The sequence below is a fragment of the Drosophila serrata genome, unplaced genomic scaffold (genome assembly GCF_035046125.1).
Source record: "Drosophila serrata isolate PLE 108 unplaced genomic scaffold, ASM3504612v1 contig_208, whole genome shotgun sequence".
Classification (NCBI taxonomy): Eukaryota; Metazoa; Arthropoda; class Insecta; order Diptera; family Drosophilidae; genus Drosophila; species Drosophila serrata.
The window spans coordinates 390,799-406,028 of NW_028257106.1; the positions used below are offsets into that span (position 1 = coordinate 390,799).

Genomic DNA, 15,230 nt, shown 5'->3' on the forward strand with positions numbered 1-15,230 from the left:
CACAGAAAAAAATGTGCAAGAAAGAGTCCTGAATCGGCCAGCGACAACTCTGACTGCCTTCTTCACCTTATGCCAGGAAGATGATTTTGCCAGAACCTTGATGTATTCAGAAGTGCCCTCTTAACCATAATATGCCACAGAGAAACGTGGCAGGGTACAGCTAGTACAGTATACGAATTTTGAAACCATACATCCCAATCTGTTTTATCAACTGTGATATTGCCTAGGCAAGTCTATTTCTTTTTCTCCTGCGCAGGATTTCTGTCTACTTTGGTATCTTGTAGTAACTTTATTTATATTTCCGGTTATATTTTGTAAATCTTTGATAGTTATTCTTGATAACGCATAGGCTACCTGATGTCTTTCCCCTTTAAATATTCAACTGTGAAGTTATATTCTTCTAATTCTAGCCTCATACGTGTCAGTTTGGAACTTGGGTTTGTCATTGAGAACAAGTATGTTAAAGGTCTATGATCTGTTTTGATAGTGAAATGTTTGCCATAAATGTATGGTTGAAAATGTAATATTGCCCAGTGTATTGCAGCTAGTTCCTGCTCGGTAGTACACATATTACATTTTCCTTTGGTAAAGGCTTTTGGTGCATATGCAATGGGAAGTTGGAGTCCGTTATGGTTTTGGGTTAAAACCGCTCCACATGCTTGCTTACTTGCATCAGTTCAGCTGTCCACTTAAAAGGTCATTCTTTTTACATAATCGTGTTATGTGCCGTGAATAGTCGGCGAAATTTGTTTGAATCGTCTGTATTCTCTTCGTCGTATTTCTTGCCGTCTGGAAGTATTCCTTTATCTGTGCACTTATGACCTAGAAAAGTCACCTCATGCATAAAGAATGGACATTATTGTGGATGTAACTTTAGGTTATATTTCCTACATTTCTTAAAAACTTCTGTTAAGTTTTAAGCATATGTTTTTCGGAGCAACCTATAACTATTAAGTCATCCATATAAAGGAATGCTTGTGAAGGTTCAAGTCCAGAGAATGCAATAGTCATCATTCTCTGAAATTAATTTGGAGCTATTTTTAAACAAAAAGGTAATCTCGTGAATCGATACGACCCATTGCTCGTTGAAAAGGAAGTTATATCTCTTGAGCTTTTTTCCAAGTTCTATTTGGTGAAATCTTGACAATAAATCAACACATGAAAAGTATTTTGGTCGACCTAGTTGATCTAAAATATCATCAATTCTAGGGAGTGGAAATTTATCGGACAGTAATTTTTTATTAATCTGACGATAGCCAATCACTAATCGCCACCTCTTTTCTTCGGAACATATAGCTGGGACAATTAATAATGGGCTATTGTATTCAGATACAGAGTGTTCGACAATCCCGTCGGTGATTAATTTTCCGACTATGTGGGCTTCTATCATACCCATCAAGGGAAGACTGGAGTAGGGGCAGAGTAGTAGTGGAGAACGAGGTGTCCCTCTACACCGATGGCTCAAAAATGAGCTGCGGCGTAGGGGCTGGGATCTTCGCTGAAAATTGGAGAATTGAACAGGCTTTCAATCTCTCTAACTCAGCGACGGTCTTTCAGGCTGAGTTACTAGCCATAAGGGAAGCAGTCGAATTTTCCTTAAGGCAGGACCTCAGGCGCAAAAGGGTTCGAATCTACTCGGATAGCCAAGTGGCTATAAAATCCCTATCTGCCGTGAAAACGAACTCACGACTTGTGGCTGAATGCAAGAAGGCCCTTAATAGACTTGCAGACAAAAATAAGGTACAAGTAACTTGGGTACCGGGACACAACGAGATCCCAGGAAATGAGAAGGCAGACGAACTAGCCCGTGCAGGCTCGGCAGGGCTAAGTTCTGACTTCGAATTACCGATCTCCCTAAACGCGATCCAGACAAGGATCCATGACCACTTTAGGCAGATAGCCAATAAAGAATGGCAAAGCAAGAGTGATCACAGAAGGTCAAGGGAATGCTGGCCGAGGTACGACGAAAAACGAACCAGGGAACTGCTATCCAACAGCAAGCGGGATATCAGCAGGTTCACGGCACTCACCACGGGACATTGGGCGATCGGTTCGCACGCAATGAAGTTGGGACTGCCATACAATGCAATCTGTAAGCAACCTACAGAGCAAGAGACACCGAAACATCTGCTCTGCTTCTGCCCAGCGCTAAACCACATCAGATTTCGCCACTTCGGTGCCTACCAGATGGAGTCACTGAGAAACATAGGAAAGCTGAAAGTTTCGGCAATCCTAGGTTTCCTGGCTGACTCTGGATGGTACTGATAGTATATAACAACAACAAACAGAGGGAGTGGAACAAAAAGGAGCTTAGCTCTAACTGGAGGCCCCAGCAATGGGCCTCACCACTGCAACCTACCATGTGGGCTTCTATAGTTTTTTATGTATACGGGTTCATCATCTTTAAATCTCAGTTTTTGTTTGCTCTGGTACTTGCTATATAAATTCCATGCTCAATTTCTTGAATTGGAATTAATACACTGTCCTCTTTTGAATTTAATTTGGCAAAAGAATTGAGTTATTGTCAGAACTGTATGTTAATGGAACATTGGAAATTTTAAATTGTTTGGTCTTATTATATGCCAATCTTCAGATGGCTGAAAGTCTAGTTGACAGTTGAAGTTTTTAATGAAATCAATTCCTAATATGTCATCACAAGGGACAGCTAAGTTTAAGTCTACGATATGAAAATCGTGTGGAATTATGTACTTTGTAGTCTGTATTTCAATTGATGTTTGTAATTTCTTGGCTTATTCCCGGTATATCTATTATGTTATTTTTTTGTGTTTTGAAATATATCGGAATTTTCTTTTACTATGGAGATTTCGGCACCTTTGTCTACCAAAAATACAAGTTCTTTTCCGGTAGCCACATGGGTGAATAAGACGAATATATTTAGGCTGAGATTAATAGTATGAACTGTTACGTTCTCTACTGTTGAGTATTTAAAGGGTTTTGGGAGTTTCCCGAAGAGTCATTGGCTACTCTTACATTATTTTTATTGTTGTTATTGTAGCCTCTGTTGGAGTTGCCACGGCCCCTTGAGTTTCCTCTGTAGTTGCCGCGACCATTGTTATGGTTAGTGTTATTGTAATAACTATAATTGTTACTACGACCACGGAAATTACCTCTATAACTTCCGCGTCCGTGGTTTCCGCCGCGCTGTGTAAAGTTATTGTAATAAAGGACAGAGTTTGGTTGTCCAGTTGCTTCTGTGCAACTGTTTAAAAATTTTAAAACGGCGTCATTCATTGTGTTGAAATTGCCGGCTTGCATGATAAGTTTTACCTTATCAATCGTGCAGTTTTTATTCATTGCTTTCACTGCGTGCTGTGTGGAATAACTTCTTGCTAATTCTAGTGTTAAGCCGTCTGTTATGTACGCACTTTCTAAAGCCTTCGTCATCTGCTCAATCTCTGATGTGTATGATTGGCAGTTTTATTGCGTTGCTGTAGATTCATCAGCTTTTTTGACAATACTTCTAAAGTCTCGCCTTTGACGTTACTTTTTAATTTGGCAATTACTTCACCTACCGTTGTTTCGTTTTCTATCAGATTTCTGACTACACCCTTTAGCTTTGCCTTTATTATAGAGACAGCTAGGTTTTCGTGTTCGCCTTTTATTGACTCTATTATATGTAATGCATCAATGAAACTGGTTAAATTTTCTGCTTTACCATCGAAAACTGCTTTGATGCAGTGTTAATGAAGTCAATATTTGTTTGTGCCATTTTGAAGTTATTGTTCTCAGTTATGCTTGCGCTTGAGTCTGAGTCTGAGTCTGAGTCTGTTGTATTATCTACGTTTGATAGGGGATAGTAAGGTATTTAAATCTTCTTCCCTTATTTCCACGTTGAACTCTTCTGACTTTGTCTGATCGACGCCAGTTGGCTCTTCTAATGTTAATTGTTTATCGGTTTCAACTGTTATTGCGATATTAAGAATGGTCGATACAGAGATATCTAAAATGAATTTTTTTTCTTTTGTCGATATTAGATTTTCTCAGAGCCTTAGCAAACAATTGTATACTTTTGACCAATTATCATCATTTAATTTTTCTCGTAGCCCATGTATTAATGTACGCGCCTCGTTAAAGCCGTTTACTATTATTTCTGCATGTTTCTTAATGTGCTCCCTTGAATTGGTCTATTTTAATTAAGGGATTTGTATGATTTATCGAATTCTGTTTTTATTTTATTCAGTTTCGCATACAAATTGTTCCATTCCATAGTAATCTTATCTATGTAGTTTTACCATAAGGATCGTGGTTTTACCGAATATAGGATGGTAATCCACGAACACGACCATCGACGTCCGAAAAGTACAATTTTTTCAATAATTTCTTGGATATTCATATTATTATTATTATTATTAAGAGTATATGCACCCAATATATGTCTTTATTGTTTGGTTCTACTTTGTTAATAACATTAGCAGTGGAGTCCACTGACTTAACGTCTACAATTACCATTTTGGGTAGATAAACTCCTAATATATAGGAATTATTATAATTACTATGATTTTCTGTAGAGAATTTAATTATTTTATTATTTTTTATTCAGTTCATGAAATTTTAAATAGATATATGTAAATATTCCTATTTTTGCATATTTCCCATTCTTTTTCTCCAGGGGCCACTGAGAAATCTCATCGGAATAAAGACAAAAAAAAAAAAAATTTGCATTGTCTGCCAGTCGGATTTACAAACAGATCTTAATAATATTCAAACATGGTGCCGTGTAAACTTATTAAACTTAAACGGCTCGAAATGCAAGTTAATGACATTCTCTCGTGTCGTTACTAAGCTTGCTACTTACACGCTGAACTGCTGCTCTTTGGAAAGAATTAATTCTGTTGATGATTTGGGCGTCCGCTTGGTCCCAAAACTTGACTCGTCTATGGTGAATAGAGCCAGGGGTGTGCTTGGATTTATTAAACGGTGGTTCAAGGAATTCAATGACCCCTATGTTACTAAATCCTTATATACTTTTTTATTTAGTCCTATCTTAGAATATGGATGCTGCGTTTATACCCCTAGTACGGCGTCCATAGCAACCGCATCAAGTCGTTTCAAAAGAACATTTTACTTTTCGCTCTACGCGGTTTAATAATATTATTAATATTGGCCGTCAGCCGATAGGGTGCACAGGGGGATCAACGGATGACTGTGTCATCTGCCGTAACTGTGTACACCATCGGTAGTGCGACTATACTCTCCAAGCGAGGGCGGCTGGAAGCAGGTCCCCAGTCGAGGCTCGACCGGGGATGCTGACCAATTTTAGTCGGGCGGACTTAGGCAAGTCTTTAGTCAGCCTCCCCTTAAGTCATGTGTGTGATGCACACTGACTTCCAGGTTCGCAGCTGTGTCTGCACGGAGCCTTCCCAGGGCCAGGCAACCCTGGGTCGTAAGTGGCCTTGCCGCAGTTTTGGGACGAAGCTGCGGTCGACCTGTTTTCAAAGCCCCAAGCCCCCCTCTGGCCCGCTGCGCTTGCCAGGTAGAGCAAAGCGGGCGTTCATGAATCGAGATGACCTCCACAAACCGAGCTTCGAAACTCCCGGGAGAGGATAAACCCCAAAAACTGTCAACGAAGGACGAGAAGGAGTTGCAGAGGCCGAGACTGGTCGCTGCATCTCAAATTGCATCGAAGACCGACGGAGAAGAGTCGCAATCCGAGGGGGGAGCGAGTAGCACTCCCCAATCGAAACACACAGGTGGGGCTCAGCTGAGCACCACCTCAGAGATAGCAAAAATGTCTCACCATCAGAGACGAGCGAGGGTCAACAGAGCCCGCTTCGTTCTCGGCAAGATAGCCAAGAACGAGGCTGAGGGCAAAACAGACCCTCGGGATGCCGAGAACAAGGCCAAATTCCTTGCGGAGATCGCGGAATTTGAGCAGTACAAAGCGGCAAACCCGGCGGCGTTCCAGCCCTCGAAGGTAAAGCGAATTCGCTCACAGGAAGTGAGTGAAAGCGCACCTAAGAGAGCGAAGGACCCACAGGGTAAGCCGCGAGCGACGAACTTTGTCAGCCAGGCAAAGAAGTTTAGCGAGGTGGCCAGAGACAGTCTGGCTATGGCACTGGTGGACGAGCTCCATGACGACGGTCGCCTGCTGTCGGAGAAGTGGGAGGAGATTGAGGCCAAGTTGGCCGACATGGTGACCGACAGGTTGGTTAGCATGCCGACCGGCCCCATCCCCTCCTTCGACTCCTCAGACGTGGTCAGAGGGCACCGGGTCATCAGGTGCGACGATGGGTTCTCCCGAAGCTTCCTGGCGGAGTGTGTGGCTAAGATCAGCGACACATGGACTGGCCTTAAGATTAGGCTAGTCCACGCCAGGGAGATAACAAGGAGACCCAGAGCTCGCATCTGGTTACCAAAGGGCCAAACTGACCATGCTAGGGTGATCGCCTGTCTGAAGGCTCAGAACCCAGACATACATACGGAGGACTGGACCATCCTCAGAGCAGAGCAGGAGATGAAGGCGAGTCAGCCTTTCCTCCTGCTGATCAACCAGCGCTGTCTGCCCCAGCTGGAGGCAACGGACCACAAGGTCAGGTACGGCATCAGAAAGGCCAAGATTAAGGTCTTCCTGGCCGAGCCGGACGAGATTCTGGAGGAGGTCGATGACACCAACAAATTGTTGGACGACATGGTCATCGACGACAAATCTCCAGACGCCACCCCCACCAACATCGATGTCGAGAATCGTGCAGATTAACCTGAAGCGCAGCTCGCACGCTTCAGCTAATCTCACGATCCTTCTAAGGGAGAGGGATATCGACATCGGCCTGATACAGGAGCCTTGGACCAGGGACGGGCAAGTCGCTGGACTGAGAATCCAAGGATACACACTACTGTGCACAAACTCGAATGGTAGGTCGAGAGCTTGCATTGTAATTAAGAATCACTTTAATGCTTTTCTCTGTCCCAATCTCAGCACACCTGACCTAGCAGTGGCCAGATTCGTGGCGGCGGATGGGAGCGGAGTCATCATAACATCGGCATACATGGCCCATGACGAGCCGGCCCCGCCTGAGCCGGTAGTCAAGCTGCTGCAATGGGCGGAAGCGAAGAAGACGACCCTGGTGCTCGGGTGTGATGCGAACGCAAGACACACGCTCTGGGGGAGTTCGGAGACTAACGAAAGAGGTGAGTCACTCTTTGACAATATTATCTGTAGAAACGTAACAATATGTAACAAGGGCAATACGCCGACCTTCATCTTTCCGAGTACGGAAAATTTTCAAGGTTGGGAAGAGGTATTAGACCTCACATTACATATAGAGCAGAACAATTACAGGGTCGAGAACTGGAGGGTTTCGACAGAACACTCCTTCTCAGACCATAGGTACATTTTCTTTGAATTAACGACACCAGTTAAGAAACAGGTGCCAAGAAGGAACCCCCGTAGGACGGATTGGAACAATTTCAGCGAGATTGTCCGATCTAAAGTTAACGGCAGGAGGATCAAGATTATATCCACTGCAAAGGCACTCGACAAGGAGGTCGAGGACCTAACTAATATTCTGAACAACGCCTTCAAAGAGACTTGTAAGCTAACATTCTCGAAGAGGCAATACCCACCGTGGTGGACAAAGGAATTAAGCGAGCTCAGGAAGAGCGCGAGAAAGTCCTTTAACCACAGCTATGTAACCCGGGATTGGGGAACATACAAAGAGGCACAAAAAATTTACAAGAAGGCAGTATACAAGGCCAAGAAAGAGTCCTGGCAGAAGTACTGCGAGTCACTGGAAGGCATAAAGGACACGGCGAGAGTAAGCAAAATCCTCGCCAAGGGGCACATAAGCCCTACCCTGATCAACAGAGCAGACGGCTCTGCTACGACGACAATTGAGGAGTCACTAGAGCTACTAGTTGACACCCACTTCCCAGGAAGCCTAAGAGTGATCTCGGAACCCGAGAAGGGAACGAACTCTCAAATGGATACACCTACGAAAGACATCATTACCACGGAGCGAATTCAGTGGGCAATAGATTCTTTCGATACATATAAAAGCCCGGGCCCAGACGGCTTAATACTGGCAATGCTACAATCACATCGCATTCTACTCCTGCAGGAAAATGTTTGGAAACAAATGGGGACTGCACCCAAAGATAATTTTATGGCTCTACACTGCAGTGGTACGACCAATTCTTACATACGGAGCCCTAGTATGGTGGCCGGCACTAACTAGGGCTTACAACAGAACGAAGCTGACACGGATGCAACGGGCAGCGAGTGCGGGGGCAGTGGGTGCAATGCGCTCATGCCCTGCGGCTGCCCTCAACGCCATCCTGGATTTAATGCCGATAGAGCTGTTTGTGAAGGACACTGCGGCACAGAGCGCAGTAAGACTGAAGGCGAGCAATTGCTGGAGGGACTACGGCGCCGGGCACGGCAAGATCCTTGGAAACAGTAGCATTAATACAGACGTCAAGACCGACTACATGATCGCGGAAATGAAATTCGGGAATGCATTCTCGACATCATACCCATCAAGGGAAGACTGGAGTAGGGGCAGAGTAGTAGTGGAGAACGAGGTGTCCCTTTACACCGATGGCTCAAAAATGAGCTGCGGCGTAGGGGCTGGGATCTTCGCTGAAAATTGGAGAATTGAACAGGCTTTCAATCTCTCTAACTCAGCGACGGTCTTTCAGGCTGAGTTACTAGCCATAAGGGAAGCAGTCGAACTTTCCTTAAGGCAGGACCTCAGGGGCAAATCGAATCTACTCGGATAGCCAAGCGGCTATAAAATCCCTATCTGCCGTGAAAACGAACTCACGACTAGTGGCAGAATGCAAGAAGGCCCTTAATAGACTTGCCGACAAAAATAAGGTACAAGTAACTTGGGTACCGGGACACAACGAGATCCCAGGAAATGAGAAGGCAGACGAACTAGCCCGTGCAGGCTCGGCAGGGCTAAGCTCTGACTTCGAATTACCGATCTCCCTAAACGCGATCCAGACAAGGATCCACGACCACTTTAGGCAGATAGCTAATAAAGAATGGCAAGGCAAGAGTGATCACAGACGGTCAAGGGAATGCTGGCCGAGGTACGACGAAAAACGAACCAGGGAACTGCTATCCAACAGCAAGCGGGATATCAGCAGGTTCACGGCACTCACCACGGGACATTGGGCGATCGGTTCGCACGCAATGAAGTTGGGACTGCCATACAACGCAATCTGTAGAAGCTGTAAGCAACCTACAGAGCAAGAGACACCGGAACATCTGCTCTGCTTCTGCCCAGCGCTAAACAATATCAGATTTCGCCACTTCGGTGCCTACCAGTTGGAGTCACTGGGAAACATAGGAAAGCTGAAAGTTTCGGCAATTCTAGGTTTCCTGGCTGACTCTGAATGGTACTGATAGTGTATAACAACAACAAACAGAGGGTGTGGAGCAAAAAGGAGCTTAGCTCTAATTGGAGGCCCCAGAAATGGGCCTCACCACTGCAACCTACCTACCTACGCGGTTTAAATTGGGATGCAAACCAAAGATTACCTTCCTACTGTAACAGACTCCTATTAATAAATTTAACTTCCTTAGCCAATCTTAGAACGATGCTAGGAATAACCTTATCCATGGTGATGAGGAAAGTGCTGACTTGGTTAGTCAGCTCAATTTCCACGGACCATTTAGAACTACTAGATCCTATATCTCATTAGTGTTGCGCCACTGTAGAACCTCCTTTGAACTGCATGAACCTTTTAGAGAGTTATGTGAAAATTATAATATTTAAATTGGGATGCAAACCAAAGATTACCTTCCAACTCTAGTAGACTCCTATTAATAAACTTGCCGTCCTTAGCCAATCGTAGAACGATGCTAGGGATAACCTTTATTTTTAACCTTATACATGGTGATGTGGAAAATGCTGACTTGTTGAGTCAGCTTAATTTCCATGTACCATGTAGAACTACTAGATCCTATATCCCATTAGTGTTGCGCCACTTTGGAACCTCGTTCGAGCTGCATGAACCTTTTAGAGTCTTATGTGCAAATTATAATGATTTGTACACACTAATCGCCAATGTAAATACCCTTCCCAAATTAAAATTTTAAATACTATCACATTTAGTAAACATGCAAGCAAACAACCTGGCAGCACGCTGATAGTCAATTTCCTCGTATTCTGTCCTATAATTGCCATCGGGTCTACTAACACCTAACCCAAACAGGCACGTGCCTGGTGTCATACGGGCCACTTGAATGTACTGACCGTAGTGCATCAACGTCCATATCTCTCTCAAGCTCAAGTCAGATATATTCTTTTCTACGCCCAGACCGAACTTATTCTTCAGTCCCATCTTGAACGGAAGCCCATATACTTTAGACCTTAAACATGTTAAGCCAATTTATTCACCAGGTCCCATTGGAATACCAGGCTACGTGCTAAGATATGTGCCGAGGCTCTGTGTCTCCCCCTTCTTAAGTTGTTTACCTTATCTTTAGAATCCACAGAATTTCCCCTTATTTGATAGGAATCTTTTGTTATTCCTCTCCACAAAAAAGGTAGCAAATCGGATGGCAGTAACTATAGGGGTATATGTAAGTTATCGACAATCCCTAAAGTCTTCGAGAATGTAATCACTCTTCACTTGCAACACTTATGCAGATCCGTAATTTTTCCATGTTAGCGTGGTTTTATGAGGCGAAGATCAACCACAACTGATCCTTTGCAACTTATCTCATTTGTTAATGGAGGCTTTCAATGTAACCTTTAAATCGATGTGATCTACTTGGCATTTAGTAAAGCTTTCGAATCGGTTAATCACTCCCTTCTTGTAAGGAAACTCGATTCTATAGGATTTCCTGGTGATCTTCTTATGTGGATTTTAAGTTATCTTAGTGACAGGACTCAAAAGGTTATGTTCAAAAATGCTCTATCCGTTAGCCATTGTTATTCACACTGTTTATCAATGACCTGCTGCAGGTTCTAACAAAATCTTGAGTACTTATGTATGCTGATGGCGTTGTATAGGGATAGTTCAAGACAGTCAGAGTTACAATTGGATCTTAACAACTTTCACGCGTGTTGTCACGCTAACTCTTTACATCTCAACAGCTCTAAATGCAAACTGATGACATCCCTGTTTTCCACATATATGCTTAACGACTGCGCTTTGGAAAGAATCTCTCTTGATGACGATATAGATGTCCGACTCGATCCTAAACTTTCGTTCTCCGAACCTATTTCTCGCATGGTTAACAAAGCCATAAACTTGCTGGGATTCATTAATTTGTGATCGAAGGTAGTCTCCTTATGTAACAAAGACGCTCTTCACGTCATTATTGACTCTTTTTTAGTGGAGTATGGTTCATGCCTTTGGAGTCCTCAATTTTGAGTCTATAGTAAGCGCATTGAATCTGATTGCCCTCCGTGGCTTAACCTGGGAAGCTGATTTAAGATTGCCGTCTTACTCAAGTAGACTTCTCTTAGTTAATTTTCCCTCCCTAGCTGACCGTGGAACGATTCACGGGGACGTGGAAAGCCCCTGTCTGCTTGGTCAGCTCAATTTCCATGTTCCCCGACTAACATCTAGAACTTATTTTCCTTTTGTAGTACATCAGTGTAGGAGAGAGTTTGAGGTACATGAACCATTCAGGGTTTTATGTACCGATTACAATCGCCTCTTTAAATATGTTGATGGCATTGAAAGCCTCTCTAAATTAAAAACCTTATAACTTGTAGAATTAGCTTGTAATGTATCCAAATTTTTCTCGTTATATCAATTATTTCCCTTCTCTCGCGTCTATCTATTTCGTAAACGTACCGTACGTCACACGGTTGGGCAGAAGGTGGACTTGGGATTCGCGACCGAAAAAACGAAATGAAATAAAATGTTTCGTTTTCAAACATAAAACTAAAAACAATACTTTTCCTCTTTTACCCACCAAACGAAATGTTACATTAAAGGAAGCCATCTGGTGGCGAAACGGAGTTCGCCGGGCTTGATGAAATGAAAGAAGGAATTACTTACATATTTTTGAACATAAATAAGTAAAATTTTTATTGTATTAATTCCTAGTGATCGAAGTTGTATCTGAAAAGGTATATAAACGTGTCGATTGGCGCTTATACACTATAGAGGCAAGTCTAGCTCAGGCGACGGGTATACTATACCGCGCCAAGCTCTATATAAAGCGGACCACAGACGTATTTCGGCATTCAGGCGGGCGGAAATTGGATAAGATAGTCTGACAACATCCAGTAGTCAGGAGCAAAGTTACTATTGGCTTCATTGTAGTTAGTTCCCTAGGTGATTTTCTTTCGTGGGTGATTTTTGAGTCCATTAATAAAATCTCTGTGGGACGACTTTTGATTCCAACAACAACTTCTTTCGTGGATGCCTTTTCGAGTCCAACAATTGCTTCTTCCACTTTGCTCGCGGATGACTTCCGGGTCTGACAACCGCAAACCATCGGGTTCCTAGCCGACACTAGGGACGGGATCGCACCGGTGTTATTCTTCTCTCTCTTCCACAGGTGCGTCACGACAACCAGAGCCAACCAAGACGAGCGAAGTCGAACGACGACCAACAAACCCAACTGCTGTAGCCGAAGCACTCCGTTAGATTTACTCCTTGTAACCACCTACAAGTAATAAACTAATTAAGATACTACATACGGCATAAATCCGCGGTGTTTGGCTTGGAAAATCGGGTCGGAATCTCTTTCAGAAACTATGCCTGAAGCAAATATTTTCCTAAAAGGTATCTTGTTCGTCCCTCTGCTACCCAAACAACGACAGATCGTTACAACTAATTGACTTTGGAGAAGCCGTCACCGAAACTACAGGTTGGCTTATATACATTGTTTATTTTGAAAATAAAAGAATACATATTGAATTAAATAATTAAGTTCTTAATTCCTTAGGCAAATGCGCACAAAATTGTTAAAATAAGTACATAAAATGCATCCGCCAATGATATATTGCCCCTTTGAACAGCTGCTGGATGGTCTTCTAGATAATACAAAAAATTATTATTTATATACATATCTAAAAGATTTTCCTTGACTGACCTTTTAAAATGTGGACATTTACCGACTTTGGATTTGCGTTTGATGGTAAGCAGGAATATTTCCCGGAATCAGAAATTCGAGCACGTTGAATTAAAAGGTAAGATGTTGTTATGTCTCCCTTTTCTGTGATAACGGAAACTCCTCCCCGAGGGGAGTCATAGTTTATCTCCTGGAAATATAGCATTAAGGTTAGATAATATGTGAAATTGTTTGCATTTTACAAATTCAAAATCAAAGGTTTTTTAGGTTTTGTTTTTTTTAACTGCCTAAGTGAATACATTAATTTTAATTATATGAAAAACACATACTTTATAGAAGCTGGTTAAAAGTTTAGAGCTACTACTCCTATTACTACTATAAAATATTGGAAGCCATGCAACCGGGACAGGTTAGATCTTTTTCACTAATTAGGGCCTTAATTGGATATTAGAAATTAGTGTTATCTTTAACCTGCCATTCTCTTAAAAGGGTTGGGTAATAAAAATTAATAATAGGGGTCGCTGATTGAATGGTGTGAGGTCACGTGAGAAACGTGTGTGAAAATGGTATCGGCTCACTCGATACGGATAAGAGTGCGACGGAGCAATATCGCAACGTGCTTAATCATTTTCTCGTGATCGAATACCACACAAACAAGTGATGAAGGATGATTTACGCTTCTGTCTGTTAAGGAAACAAAAAGGAAAACCCGTGCGATCTTTACCAAAATAGGATCATTTCTGTGTTATCACCTTCCACTAAAGGACACTCACCGGAGATCAAAAGCTAAAAAGGGATGGATGGTAAAAGGGTGCATTTATTTCATCCCCAAAAATATATTAGACCTTTCACATATACCATTTACATTCTTCTTCAGCGTTCGCAAACAGTAACGACATGATTGAGAATTCAGGGGTTCAACGTAGAAGAGCCTATACAATGCACCCATTAATTAACATTTCTGACTCCCGAAGAATGAAAGTAGCTCGCCCAACCTTTCATACCTCCACAATGGTATGTGTCCGCACTCAAGAATAAAACGCTTTATACAAAAATTGTCCCTTCTTCTTTATCGTAAGAACAAATATTGTAAAATCATGCATTCTACCGCCACCATGCTTGACAGTAGGTTTTCGATTTTTATCGTGCAGCTCTGTATTTAGTTGACGCCAAGAATGCTGCATTCCATCCGGCCCAATGTTAACCGAAAATGTTGATCTTGAACTCGTCTATTAAAATAAGATCATTCCAGAACGATAACGGTTGAGTTAAATTGCCATTGACAAATTTAAGCCTGCGCTTCTGATTATTCTGAGTAATAAAATGCTTTGTTAAAAGTTGTCTTTCCGCAATACGCGGCGGACGTTTTCCACTGGACTCCTTTTTCCATTTCATGCTCAAATCTAAAGAACGTTTTGGTGCCCAATTTTTGCAATTATTTAATTAATTTGTGCGTATAATTCGCCTCTTCTCCATCTATGTAAAAGTTTTTTTCTGAGCATTTTAGCCTTTATCTCAAAAACGACTTTCTCGAACGAAGCATTGGATGATATATTGGACAGTACTAGTGCTCAGATTGACCATTTCAACAATACTTAGATTAGTTTTTTCATTTTTTACATATATTGACGTTGGTGCACTACGGTCAGTACACTCAAGTGGCCGTCTGACACCAGGCAACTGCCTGTTTGGGTTAGGTGTTAGTAGGCGCGATGGAAAACATAGGACAGAATTCGAGGAAATTGACTACCAGCGTGCTGCCCCAGGTTGTTAGCTTGCATGTTTACTAAGTTTGATAGTATTAAAAATTTTAATTTGGGAAGGGTATCTACGTTGGAGATAAGTGTGTACAAATCATTATAGGAGGTTCTACAGTTGCGCAATACAAGTGGTATATAAGATCTAGTACTTCTAGATGGTACGTGGAAATTGAGCTGATTCAACAAGTCCGCACTTTCAACATCACCATGGATAAGATTATAAATATACGGTAAGTTTATTAAGAGGAGTCTATTTGAATAGGAAGATAATCTTTGGTTTGCATCGTGGAAATTGAGCTGATTCAACAACAACACTTTCAACATCACCATGGATAAGATTATAAATATACAGTAAGTTTATTAAGAGGAGTCTATTTGAATAGGAAGATAATCTTTGGTTTGCATCCCAATTTAAACCGCGTAGAGCGAAACGTAAGAAGTTCTTTTGAACCGACTCGATGCGT

At 42.3% G+C, this 15,230-nt stretch overlaps 1 protein-coding gene and 2 long non-coding RNA genes across 3 annotated transcripts; 2 read left to right on the plus strand and 1 right to left on the minus strand.

Moving 5' to 3' along the window:
* The first annotated feature begins 5,749 nt into the window (after positions 1-5,749).
* LOC147644256 (uncharacterized) lies at positions 5,750-11,540 on the plus strand. Its single transcript, XM_086829492.1, has 2 exons — positions 5,750-6,697; positions 11,463-11,540. The coding sequence occupies exons 1-2, from the start codon at positions 5,750-5,752 to the stop codon at positions 11,538-11,540; spliced, it is 1,026 nt and encodes a 341-aa protein (XP_086685618.1).
* A 1,194-nt stretch (positions 11,541-12,734) lies between these two features.
* On the plus strand, positions 12,735-15,230 carry LOC147644257 (uncharacterized). Its single transcript, XR_015270891.1, has 4 exons — positions 12,735-12,802; positions 12,881-13,124; positions 14,922-15,117; positions 15,191-15,230. It is a non-coding gene; the product is annotated as an uncharacterized LOC147644257 (long non-coding RNA).
* LOC147644258 (uncharacterized) lies at positions 12,804-13,199 on the minus strand. Its single transcript, XR_015270892.1, has 2 exons — positions 13,028-13,199; positions 12,804-12,968 (listed from the first exon to the last, which is right to left on the minus strand). It is a non-coding gene; the product is annotated as an uncharacterized LOC147644258 (long non-coding RNA).

Excerpts from the sequence above, each read along its gene's own strand:
- LOC147644256 (XM_086829492.1), top strand. The coding sequence starts at position 5,750 with ATGTCTCACCATCAGAGACGAGCGAGGGTCAACAGAGCCCGCTTCGTT. Across the intron at positions 6,698-11,462 it reads CCACCCCCACCAACATCGAT|CTGACCGTGGAACGATTCAC; the intron begins GTCGAGAATCGT and ends TTCCCTCCCTAG.